At 38.5% G+C, this 13,137-nt stretch overlaps 1 protein-coding gene across 1 annotated transcript in view; it reads left to right on the top strand.

The window, feature by feature from the left end:
• Nucleotides 1–13,137, top strand: part of WDR70 (WD repeat domain 70) — a 181,728-nt gene that overhangs the window by 40,020 nt on the left and 128,571 nt on the right. Inside the window, exons 8-9 of the mRNA XM_072416611.1 lie at nt 1,526–1,679; nt 5,786–5,862. Coding sequence (XP_072272712.1) covers nt 1,526–1,679; nt 5,786–5,862 — 231 coding nt within the window. The remainder of the gene's footprint in view (nt 1–1,525; nt 1,680–5,785; nt 5,863–13,137) is intronic.

Below are 13,137 nucleotides of genomic sequence, written 5' to 3' on the forward strand. Positions count from 1 at the left end.
GAATAATATCAGCATAACATTCACAGCGTGTAATAAAATAGCATTAAACACTTGTATCAACGGACAGCCCTGCCAGCATCCTCACTTACAGGAATCCTCTGGGCCGGCTCTGTGTTCCGTGCCATGCTATTTAAAGCATTCATTTTCAAGAACATTTTGTTTGCTTTACTGCTTTAAACGTATCACATACCATTCACTGGCTTTGTAAACTGCCATTGGTCAGAGTAACAGATGTGTTGTGATTGTTTAATGATGAAATGATACCATTAGGTAAGTCGGTGACTTGCTTCTTCGACATTCCCAGACACGTAACTGATACCTGCCCCTTCTTCTCTTGAGGTTATGCATGTCTTATTAGCTACAAGGTGTTAAAGACTTGTCATTGAATTTCACACATTACATTAGTCAATGGGACCCATGCGGGCATTACCAAATCACATTGTTATTTTATGTTTCAAAAAAAGAAAAAATCACCTCTTTACTGATTTGAGAAATATATTGCTCCTGCTGATCTATACCTAGGCAGGCTTGTTCATGTGGTCTCCAGCCACCAATTATCAATACAGCACTTTTTTTGGGGGGGCGTAGGGTTAAAATTCTTGATTTTTAAATGCTTGTTACCTGGCTGTCATGCTTATACTAGCACTTTGAGCAAAGTGCTTTTTTTGTATTAAAAGAGGTATATTTATATATCTATAGCTATATATATGTGTAATAATGTTTCTATAGACTGCAGAGACCTAATCCTGTCCCTGTACAAAGCATTGGTCATAGCAGTCCTGTTTTGGGCACTAGTTCACAAAAAGGACATTGTGGAATTGGGGAGAGTGCTGAGAAGGGCAACTAAACTTAATAAAAGGAATGGAGGAGCTCAGCTATGAGGAGAGATTAGCTGAACTGAATCTATTCTCCCTTGAGAAGAGACGTTTATGGTGGATATGTTCACCCTGTGTGTGTGTGTGTATATATATGTATGTGTGTGTGTGTGTATATATATATATATATATATATATATATATATTTCTTGTTATTAACTGACAGACTCCCAGTCCTGTTGCAGCATTGCCACCATGTCATAAGAAGAATGGTTAAATGTGTATGTTAATTACTCAATCAATTGCTGTAACTGTCATGCCTGAAAAGTCCCTTCATCCTCTCGTATCCAATTGAAAATTATGAAATGTTTTAAAAATGTGATGTGGCATTGGTGATATCTTAGGGAAACTTTATGAATTTTCGTTCAAATATGTCATAAAGGATTCCAAAGGAGACTACAATTGATGATTTCAACACCCATTACTCGGGCATGATCCACATTGTCACTGATCGTAAACCCACCAAATCCATCCACGTATATAAGCATAACTAAAGGTCAATGAAATTATTCTAATAAGGAATTGTTTATGATGCACAGTGCTTCATCAAACTAAATATCATTTGATTAGAGTTTATATCTATATTCTTCCACATTCTGTCTGTCTACATATTGTAGTTTGATAACAAGTGTCCTTTTTCTTTTTTCCAGTCATCAGATCAAGTCTCTGCAGTACAGCATTACTGGAGATGTCATTCTTGTAGTGGCTGGAAACTCTCAGGCAAAAGTCCTGGATAGAGATGGCTTCCCTGTCATGGAGTGCGTTAAGGGAGACCAGTATATTGTGGACATGGCAAACACCAAGGTAAGAGGATTACTGAATAATCGCTTTTTCTTTTTACGTGACCTCATGCATGAAAGAGTCAGTACTAAAAGTACTCAAACATAAGCAGATTATTATCAGAGAAAGGTCAAGTTAGTCTTTCTCTGCCATTAACTTGACTTCATCCGTTTCGGGTGCAGAGTTACCTGCTTGTATATCTAATGTCTGGGGTGGAAGATGCAACCTCTGCAGCCTCAATATACATACCTGGATGGTTTGTGATGCCATATTCATCTTTTATGAAATGGGTGATTTGTAACTTTTCAAGTTTATTCATCAGATCTGGCTCTTGGATGGTCAGATCAGTGCTTTGTTTTGTGAATTTCAACCAAATATTTTATGAACAGGAAAATCGGTCAGTCGAGTCCAAAATTTACAGCAACTGTGCGTCTGTGTTCTAGGCCTGATGACTTCTAATTTGCTGCTTATATAAGTAACCCCGGTGAAGTACATAGTTGAGCTTTGTCCCACAGGCAGTTGCAGGAGACTTGATTTTTTTTTTTCTGATGCAGATAAGTAACCACTATGTCATGTCCCCCTCTAAACATGCGACTGGAGGGTTAAAGAAGAATCGGCACTTATTCATCTCCTTTTCTTCTAACCCTTTCTCTTCCTATCATCACGACACTTGTAGCTCATGAGCACTGCAGCACTACAAACTGGCTCCTTGTGCTGCTTTTCTTCCATATAGCAGATACCGAGCCATATTTAGGTTAATTGCAACAGATACCTGTTTAATTTTTTCAAATTTTCTACAACTTTTTATGTACATTTTCCCTTCTTTCCAATTTTGTTAGCTCCATCTATCTCTATCTACTTGTTTAATAATTCACTGGTCTCCTGTGCCTTGAACAAAAAGAATGGAGTCGCACTTATATGGTGTAGCTTTTATCTCGGACCCAAGTATATTTAAATCCAATCCAGAATTAACCTTGAACCCTTGCCCAGTCACTTTTTGTTAATGGATTACAACGTCCTGTCCCAGAGTTAGGCTGCGTACACACAAAAACAAAATTTTTGTTGGTGGAGAGGATCTTTCACAATCCTTTCCAACAACAAAAGTCTGAACGAGCATTTTACATTTACATGTACAACGCCGTTAAGCTCTATGGGGAGGGGGGAGAACAAAGGAGCGGCACCCCGCTGCCCTCTCTCCCTTCACTTCCATTACGATTGTTCATCGTCGGCTGTTCGTGGATCCGCCAGGATGGATCCATAAATGACCAACAACAAGCGATGTACACACGCCAGATTCTTGTCGAAAATCAGTCCTGAGGCGGTTATCGGACAGGAATCATCTGACGTGTGTACTTCTCCTTTCGTTTTTTTACTCCCTCTCACACAGATTGCTTTTTCGGTATGCTTTCTTTCATTATCAGCATGTCGCTCATTGGCACTACTGATTCACCTCTTGTGTTGCGCTTCCTTCTCTCTGTCTAAACTCTGCTATACTAAGGATTGCATAAGGCAGATACCAAGCCAAAATCAGAAACAAACAAACTGGTTCCATCTGAAAAAATTATATTTAATGATAAAGGGACATTTATTTGTGTTTTAGGGTTACGGGAAAGCAGTTCTGTACGCTCTTATTCCAGGCAGTGCCCGCGGAACAACGATCTATAATCATAATACTTTTTTCTTTATTCTCCAAGGCTCATTCACCACCATCACAAAGCTATAGAAACATCTTTCTTTTGACAGGTGTCCAAAGCAAAGAAGGATCATTCTCCACTTTATGGCCCATAATACATTCTCATCTCTATATTTACTATATTCTTTCCCAAGGCGCTCATCTGTGCATTTGTTCCCCCTGGCTGAGACTTTCATGCCTGTGAGAAGAAGTGATGTGTGGCGGAAGGTGATTGATTTTTATGGAAACAAATGGCCTGTGTACAAGGGAATTGCGATAAAAGAGAGGGTGACGCCGCCTTCGTTATAAGGGTGTGTTGAGAGCTACCTGGATGTCAGGTTGTGGGCAAAATGGACAAACGGTCACGGTTTCGGTCGTTTAACGAGAAGAGGAAGTTTTGTTAGTGTTAGCACGAGCTGAAGGATTTCAAGGCCAGTGGAAAAACATTAGACTTGTTTTGTCTGCCCCAACCTCGCAGCTTCTATCACTGAATCCTGGAGGGAAAAGAAAAAAAGTGAACAAGAGCGGAATGGAAATAGTAAGTAAGGAAAGGGAATCCTGCCAGGCCCCATTTACAAGCTGATCCTTGTCAGAGATTATGGATGGAGGGACAGAGTGCAACAAGTTGGCTTTGCCGAAATGTGTTTCTCTGATTAATTTACTAATCACATAAAGCCAGAGAAACTCAGCATTCCACCAGCCTTACTGGAAAAGGCAGTCGTCTTTTCATACATTTTTTTAATTTATTCACTTGGACCTTTTGTTTCTAAACACCAAAGCGCAGAATACGTACAAATTCTTCACATGAACAAACTCTTAAGCTGTTGATACACACAAAATGACATGCGTCACAAAGATTTTGGCATCTATTTATCAAAAAGTAGCCATCAGACTCCACTTTTTTTTCTCCTCTGTTAAAATCGTGTTTTTTTACAGTGCTAATTAGTGATAGTTTGCTGTACAGCTAGCCCTAAACTCCATACACAATGAGCCTTGAGTTCCATGCCGTTGTATCTGGTTCACCAATTGTCACTTGGACCACTTTTATTGAATGGCAACCACTGGAGACTGGGAAGACTACTCAACACCTGCTATTTTGGAAAAGCTTTGACCCAATTATCAAGACATTTGTCCCTTATCTGTGGCTCATTTTTCCTGCTTCCAACAAATCATGTTCGAGAACCAGATATACACTTTCTGTCTAATATTTCCCACTCTTTGACAGGTGCCATTATGGCAAAATAACCATTGTTCTTCACTTCACCTATCAACAGGTCCAAATTAGTACTTTTTTTTTCTCCCCTAGGCCAGCCAATTTCTGTGTAAAGGGAGAATATAGAAGAACAGCCATGATAATAATGGAGAGTTATTGATGGTTGTGGGCTGAACAGTCCTATCCCAAGCATTTTATGTATAATAATGGTACAGCTGTGATAGCAGTACAAATGCCACTCCTAGTGGCCATGGCACCCTAGGCCTTGGCCTGAGTGGCTTTGTGAGAAATCCAGCCCTGCCAGTCAGCGGTTTTAATGTTTTTGCTGATCTGTTGCTATGTATATAATATTAGACTGAGCATTTTCTGTAAATTGACAAGAATTGATATTTACCCATAAGATTCTATTGTTTGTTTGATTATTATTATGATTATACAGTGGTACCTTGGTATAAGTACTTAATCGGTTGAGATCCTTGGACTTATACCAAACAAGTTTTTTCCATAAGAAATAAAAGGAAAATGATTATTTTTTTTCCATGAAAAAAATCCTATTGTTATTGGCATATTATACATTGATGGGGGCTGTATAAAATAATTTAAACACTGCTTAATACTAAAATACATAAATACAAAATCAATTAGATGAAATAAATTAAAATGTAACCTCCCTTTACCTTTCTGAGAAGAGTTGAGTGCCTACTAGGATGGTGCTGAGAAGGGAGGAGGAGGGGATGTTCTGTAATTCACAGAGACTTATAGTGCGGGTTGTTCAATGAATGGTAGCAACTGGCGTACTGAAACTTATGTGCAGTCGTGGCTTTGTCTCGAGAGAGGTAAATAAGGGTAGCACACGGTGTTATGACTCATTTTGACCCATACAAGTTCTCGCACAAAGGTTGTATTCCAAACAAAATTTTTTGTGTCCAAACAGCACTTACCAATTTGGACCTATTCCAAAGCGGACTTATACCGAGGTACCACTGTATATTTAAATTGCATGGACATATTGCCATACAACTTTTTACCTGCATAAAATTTTTGCCTGCTGAAGAATTGGTATTCCTGTGTGTCCAGTCTTTAAATTTATTTATTTTTCCCACACATCACACCAATAGATATTCGTGTAGGGGACCTGATCTATCTCTGCTGTACTTTTACCTACAGCTTATGGTGTGCACTAAGGGGCAGAAATAAGTTTAAATATTTAGTATTTATTCAATTATGTTGATTTATTTTTTTCAGGGGCATTGTGCCATGCTTAATGGAGGATGTTGGCATCCAAAAATTAAGGAGGAGTTTCTTACCTGTTCCAATGATGGGTAAGTCTTTTTTACTTTTTGTTCTGACATGCTATTACATTGTCTTGGCTTCTAGCTAAAGATTCAATGCTGTCAATGTGTTTGTTGGATTTATTCTCTCTGTTCTGCTGAGCGCTGTTATGATGCCATTCCATTGGCACATCTGGAAATTATGTATACCAGTATCTGTAGTTCATATACTAGTAAATATTATGAAATACTATTAGTGATAAACCAGAATAAAAAGGGAGCAAATTTGATTTTGAGGGTTTACAAACAAGTTTTTATTTTGAGGGTTTACAAACAAGTTTTAAAGGAATGTTTTATGGTGCAGCTATTAATCAATAGTTGGCTTTTCTTTTTCATTATTAATATTATTATTATTATTATTATTATTATTGTTAATAAACAGGATTTATATAGCGCCAACATATTACGCAGCGCTTTATCATGCAGTGCATTAGTGGTTCTATCCCCTATAATCCTTATTGCCTGTGATATACATTACAATTCTTCATATGGTCTATTTTACATTGGAGTAATCTCAGACCACTGGAAAATAATATGAAAGAGAATTATTAATTACTATAGCTGTTCCATTTTGGGCCTACATGGTTACAGTTAGCTTATATATAAAGAAATGACTGAAGGCAGGCCATTGAGTAAAATGCAGAAAACCTTAGATTATCATTAACTGGTATTTATATAGTGTCAACATATTACGCAGCGCGAAGTCTGTACAAAGTCCGTAGTCATATGACTAGATGTCCCTCAAAGGGGCTCACAATCTAATGTCCCACCATAGTCACATGTCATTATCACAGTCTAGGGTCAGTTTTTTGGGGGAAGCCAGCTAACCTAACCGCGTGTTTTTGGAATGTTTGAGGAAACTGGAGTACCCAGGAGAAACCCATGCAAACATGCGGAGAACATGCAAGGTCCATGCGGATAGTGTCCTGGCCGCAATTTGAACCTGAGACCTAGCGCTGCAAAGGCCAGAGTGCTAACCTCTGAGCCACCGTGCCACCCAATACTGCTAAGGTGCCTTATATGTACCTAACCTCTAGAGCAGCTTTTCTAATCCAGGCTTTGTGGAACCCCAGGGTCCTTCCAGAGTTTGCTTGGGGTTTCTTGAGCAATGAGCATTTTGTTACTTTCAGGTCAGTTTAACATACACCAATGGTCTTTTTGGCTATCTATAAGGGTGGCATTTTTTACAATGGCCAGCAATGTCAGAGACATTTTCTCCGATTACCACCATACTAATTTACAGTGAGCTATGGATATAGTAATTCTAGCAGAGCTTTCCTGAAGACCCTACATTTATTTCCCACATGGAAAAAAGGTCTAGAAATGTTTTTCCTTAGCATGAAGTCTTGCTGTCCTTTTTTTGAATAAACAATTTGAAATTTGTTTCTTTGTAACTCTACATTAATGGTCTCCAGTCCATGTCTATCACTGGTGTAACTTAAGATTCCAGAAATGCAATGTGCATTCTTGCTTTAAGATGTAAACAGGTTCCCTTTACAATAGAAGCGGCCGGCCATGTCCGAAAGTCCAGGCTTAAGTGTCCCATTTACTGCCAGTTTATTTGTCAGTCATGACGGTTTTATAAATTTTCCTTTTTGGCCTAATCCTTTCCTAAATATCTTTCATGCCTGTGATCATCAGGTCATTAAGAGGAAATGCTGCAGGTTTTTACACTGGAAATGGCTTGTCTGTATATGGCTGAAGTATTGTCAAGATGTGTCCTACACGGGGTCATGACATGTACTCACTCAAGTGCGTCTCAAGCCATTTACTCCTTTCATTAGGGTCACTCAGCCGCCCGTGCGCCATTACTTACCATGGAGTTCTTTTCTGCTGGCCTGTCAAGACATTTCAGGCTTCAAAGAGCTCGTAATTGTTTTCTCTTAGTGGTTAACAGCTCTGTTGCAGAGGTTTAATTTTGTTCCTCTTTACGTGCCGGGCCTGAACAAGTGCACATATTTCCCTCTAGTCTTCAGAATGTCAAGGATTGAAGTTTTAGAGCGGGTTTTCTAATAGATTCAGAAGCAATGGTATAGCCAGCATTGTAAAAAATTTTCTTCTTTGGGTAGTGTAGAGATGGGTTAAAATTTATCAGTTTATTTTTTATTTCTGCCAGATCAGCAGGTGGGATTCATATATGCCAAATGTGTTGGGCAGCATTGCCAAAAGCAGTGCCAATGTAAGAACAAAGCAAATTTGGAAAGGACTTTTTGCATTTGTGCACTATGCATTCTGACAAGGCAAGGCATCATAACACTTTGCAGTTCATAAGTGTTACATCATTTTATTATTTTTATTAAACTGTATTTATAGAGCACCAACATACTATGCAGTGCTGTACATTAAAGCGCAATGAAAGTAAAAAAAAAAAGAAAAAAGAAGAAAACACACTTACCTTTAATCCCGCAAATCCCTTGATGGCGCTGGACTTTTCCTCGATTTGCTTCCACGCTGTCCTGGAAATCTCCTTGGTTCTGCAGTGCTGGGCGGCGCCATCTTCTGTCTTCTCTTGCTGTCTTCTTGCTACATTACCTGATCTCTCAGTGCACAGGTGTGAGATCATGTAACATAGCCTGCTTTGAAGGGTGAAATTGGCATCTCTTTCCCCTAAGTGGAAAAAATGCCCCTTCTGCACAGGCCCTGGCACGCACAGAAGGAGCGCCCAAGAGCCTCCTGGGATGCATGACGAGTCACTGCTCTGTTGCAGTTAAAAAAAAAAAAAAAAATACATTTTCACTTTATATATAAGGGTTGTCCACCCTTTTTATAAAGTAAAAACGTTGAGTTTAGGTACACTTTAAATAAAGGTTGCAAAAGGCAGACAGATGACACCTGAAAATGAGCCGACCCTGCCCAGAAGAGCTTACAATCTAGGAACACACAAATCACAAGAGCAAGAACTAGACTGTTTTAACAATTTGGTGCAGTGCACAGCAGCAAACGTTAATGGCACCAACATGCATGCATTAGGTGAACAATAATGCGTGATGTGAATGGAGCCATATTCTTCTGTATTTTATAAATTTTTTCCAGCAATTTACTGCTCCAAATTTTCCCCCAACTCATTGAGGAATCCAATTCAAGCTCCTGTGGTTTGCCTTAAGATCCCTCCACAGTTCTTGTCCTACTTACCTTTCTGACCTAGTAGAAAAATACTCCCCTAGCTGCACATCACATGCACGTCTCCAAGACTTTTCAGAGCTGCCCCGACTCTGGAATGGTATTCCTTGACCTATTCTTCTTCTCAGTTAACCCCCCTAGCGGTAATCCCTAGTGTGACTTGGGGTGGATTTTACCTGCAAATAGCGGTAATCCCGAGTCACACTCGGGGTTGTGTTAATTTAAAAAGAAACCCACTTACTTTGTTCTGTTGCGGTCCCTAGGCATCCTGCTGGTCCTGGGGACACGTCCATCTTCTTCGATCTTCAGCCGTGCAATGCAGAGACGATCTCCAGGGTTTCCTGGTGATGTTGGTACAGGGGGGAGGATCGGTGGGAAATTCAAATAATTTTGTTTTGGATTCAGAAGCTGTATTGAGTCCAATACAAAAATTTTTTCATAATAATATATATATATATATATTTTTTTTTTATTAACATTATTTATGCTACTGTATAGTTTTTTTTACGTTTAACTATTGTTTTTATTTTTTTATTCAAAGTTTATTTTTAAATGTATTAAATTTATTAAGTATTGGACATATTTGGTGAGTTATGCCTAGGAATTATAAAAAATGTACCGCTTTTTGCATGGAAATTTGGATGAAATTAGAACGCTAGGGGGGTTAAAAGAAGCCTTAAAACCCATCTTTTCAAACTTGGGTACCCATCTTCTGTCTTTTTAAAACCCTTACTTATCTACCACTCCTTATCCCCCTTCCTATTGTGTCATACTTCCCCCACCTCCTAGATTGTAAGCTCTTCGGAGTTGGATCCTCTCCTCCTCCTCTGTTACTGTCTGTATCCATCTGTCATTTACAACCCCTATTTAATGTACAGCGCTGAATAATATGTTGGTAAATCCTGCTAATAATAATAATAAAGGTACCCATAAACAGAAAGCACCACTTCAAGTAATTGCAATCGGATCCAATCAATGATCTCAGGTGAATATACAACTTCAGTTCATGCCTCACACTGCATTACTCTCACTTCTGATATGTTTTAGCAATCCAAATTTATTCATGAATGATGATACGTTTATTATTATTTTTTCCTCCTGGATTACAAAATTGAATCACCGAGTGAAAGTAATCTTTTAAAGCTGGGTCTAGTTCTAGGAAATGATGCACACATGAATTTGCCTTTGTGCTGATAAAACTAATGTGCTGCCGATAAGATAAGCTGCAGTGTTTATCTCTCTTTTAGTGGAGGCAAATAAAATGATTCTCAGACTTTTAATAGTAATGCTTCAAGGCATGGGGTCACCTCCCCTGGGTTTTGGTCATTAGCTTTATTAGCTCTCTAAAGAGCCTGTTTATTTAAAAGCACCCTCATGATGTTTGACCTCTAGCTAAAAATTTTCAAGAGGTTTAAATCCATCTGCTGTAGTGAGGGAGCCAGGCGATAACTAATTACCTGGAGGAAGTTGGAAACATGATGTAGAAGTTAACAAAGAGACGTAGACACACCTCAGGTGTCTTGTTTATTGTGTGGACTGAACACTGGAGGACATTCCATGTGCTTGGTCAAGCAAACCCACTGACAGCTTGTACAATACACCATCATATCTGGTCATGACAAGCTGCTAATTTAATTAATATTATTATTATTAAACAGCATTTATATAGCTCCAACATGTATAATGCTTATTTAATAAAGCAGAACTGTGGCATTTTATGCTGCAATCTTTTTTTACCATTTTTGACAGAGTCCTCCATGTTGTATAGTTTTACTACCTGATGTTCCAGGCTGTAAATCTGTTATTTTCCAATTCCTTTAACAATGCTGTTTGTTCTATAGTGAAATCATGCAGCAGCTTTGTCACTCAGGGCAGGGTAGACCCTGAAGCCCCATTGCATTCTTAGTTTGAAAAAAAGGGTTCAAATCTCCATGGCCCTTGCTTTTTGGAGAGCTCTAGCTCTGATTTACCTAGAGACATGTTGGGACCCATTCAGAGTGTCCACTGCTTCCACATAGAAAGCATTCTTTGGCACATGCTTGCAAAAGGCATACATATCCACTTAGGTTATGGATTCTATGTTAAAATAATCTGTAAGACTTTGGACACCTTTTGATCCACCTGGAATTTATTTCATTGTTTCAACAATTAGTTGTGCTAGCAGAACCAAACTCTCTGAACTTTATATTTGCTGAAAATGGTGTCATGTTAGCCTTTATTTTAGATCTTCCATGACCATAAGATCAGCTATGACCCACATTCGAAAGGGTAAAAACTTTGTTTGGGAACTGACGTAATGAGGCAGTTATCACTACGGACTTCCCTTCTGTAATTTTAATCTTGGTGCCCCCTGAAGTGAATTCTTCGCTTTTATTTTTATATTCGGTACAGAAGATGATAAAATGGTTACCACAAATAACTGTATCAGACACTGCAATGGAGCTTCTCCTTTGTATTACTCTGGATGTGTTGTGAAAGATTTTTAGTGTTGCATAGTAAGTTCACTTTAAGTAGCCTGTTGTAACTGTACCCGTCTATCTTACGAGCTCCTTATACATAGCAACTGTACACAATCCTAATAGTCATGTAATAGAGAGCCACATTAAATAAGATACCTAAACTGCTACTTACAGTCTAAACATGCAATACTGCTAATTAGGTATCATATGCCTATCACATTCACAGTGGCTCCATTTCAGCCTTCTGTTGTATTCACAGCGCTCCTCTGTCAGTAGCATATTACCCTTCACGAGAGGATAATATTCTCCTCCTAAACATTACATTTATTTTTATATTCCTATTAGTTATTATATACAACACTTCCTCTTTCAATTTTTCCATCAGCCTAATGACTGTGATTGTGGTGCCCAGCTTGTGGCCCTCTACCTCAAGCCTGGCTACCCACGAGAAAACCAGACAGGAATAAAACTAGTTTATGCAATAGAATAATTCATTACAAAGTGAATTTGGCTGATAGAAAAACTAGGAATGATCCAGATAGCACTGAGTACAATCGATTTTGTATTTCAAATATTTTATTGGTTTACATAGGGAGAACATTTATGGGAATAAAGGGGGGAAAATCAACAATTTACAAAACATTAAGTTAAACATTTAAAAAAAAAATCAGGATACACAGTGTAAGTAATTGGAACAAACACACTAACCCTTTAAAATCAGGGAAAGAATCCGGGATATATTGTTATGCTCCTATTACAAAAAAAAAAAAGGGTTTGGAAAATTAAATACACCTTATCGTTGACTATATAAACCCAACAAGGTCTTTGAGACAAAATACCTTTGTACCCTAAAGCTACATACACATGTCGGATATTTTTCTTCCGAATAGTGCCTCAGGGCTGATGTTGGATGAGAATCTGACCTGTGAACAGCGCTCATCTTTTATTGTTCGTGGATCCGTCCTGGGGGATCGGGTGAAGAGGAGAGAGCACAGTGGGGTGCCGCTCCATCATTCTCCCTCCTCCCCTCTCCATGGAACAGAACTGTATGTACAGTGCTCGTTCATGAATCTTTTAGTCTTTTGTCATTGGAAAGAATCGTGAAAGATCCTTCCCAAGGACAATTATTGCATGGGTGTACGTTGCCTTACTTAGAACAGTTTGAAAGTCACGTTTAACTCATTACAAGCTACATAGTAAGGTTATCGGGGAAAGGGATGGGAGAGAAGGTGTGGTAAGGATTGGGGGGAAGAAAGAAAGTTTATTCTCTTACGATTTATACCAATATGAAGGAAATCCAAAGATCCCAAATTTTGTAGAAAACTGACATTTTATCTTTGAGAGTGCAAGTCAGCTTATCATTAACCAACAATCAGTTTTTATTGCAATGCTAGAACCCTAGTACGACTGGGTGAGAGATTGATCTATTGCAGGTCAAGAAGATAGTTATTTTGTTTGAACCCCAAAACTAGCTATTGAGAATTATAAAAATCTTGTACCAGGTACTCCAATTGTATATTCACGGAAAAAAAATATTATGTTTTCTGTCATACACGTTAATTTCATTGTGTAAACAATATTCAATGCTGCTCTGTACATGTTACCTGGAGCCGTTTCTGCTCTATTGGGCCCAACAAGTGCTGTTGTTTAGTATTTGTTTGTGGTAAGATTTATCTTCATTTTTGTT

Source organism: Pyxicephalus adspersus, chromosome 6 (genome assembly GCF_032062135.1).
Source record: "Pyxicephalus adspersus chromosome 6, UCB_Pads_2.0, whole genome shotgun sequence".
In the NCBI taxonomy this organism is placed as follows: Eukaryota; Metazoa; Chordata; class Amphibia; order Anura; family Pyxicephalidae; genus Pyxicephalus; species Pyxicephalus adspersus.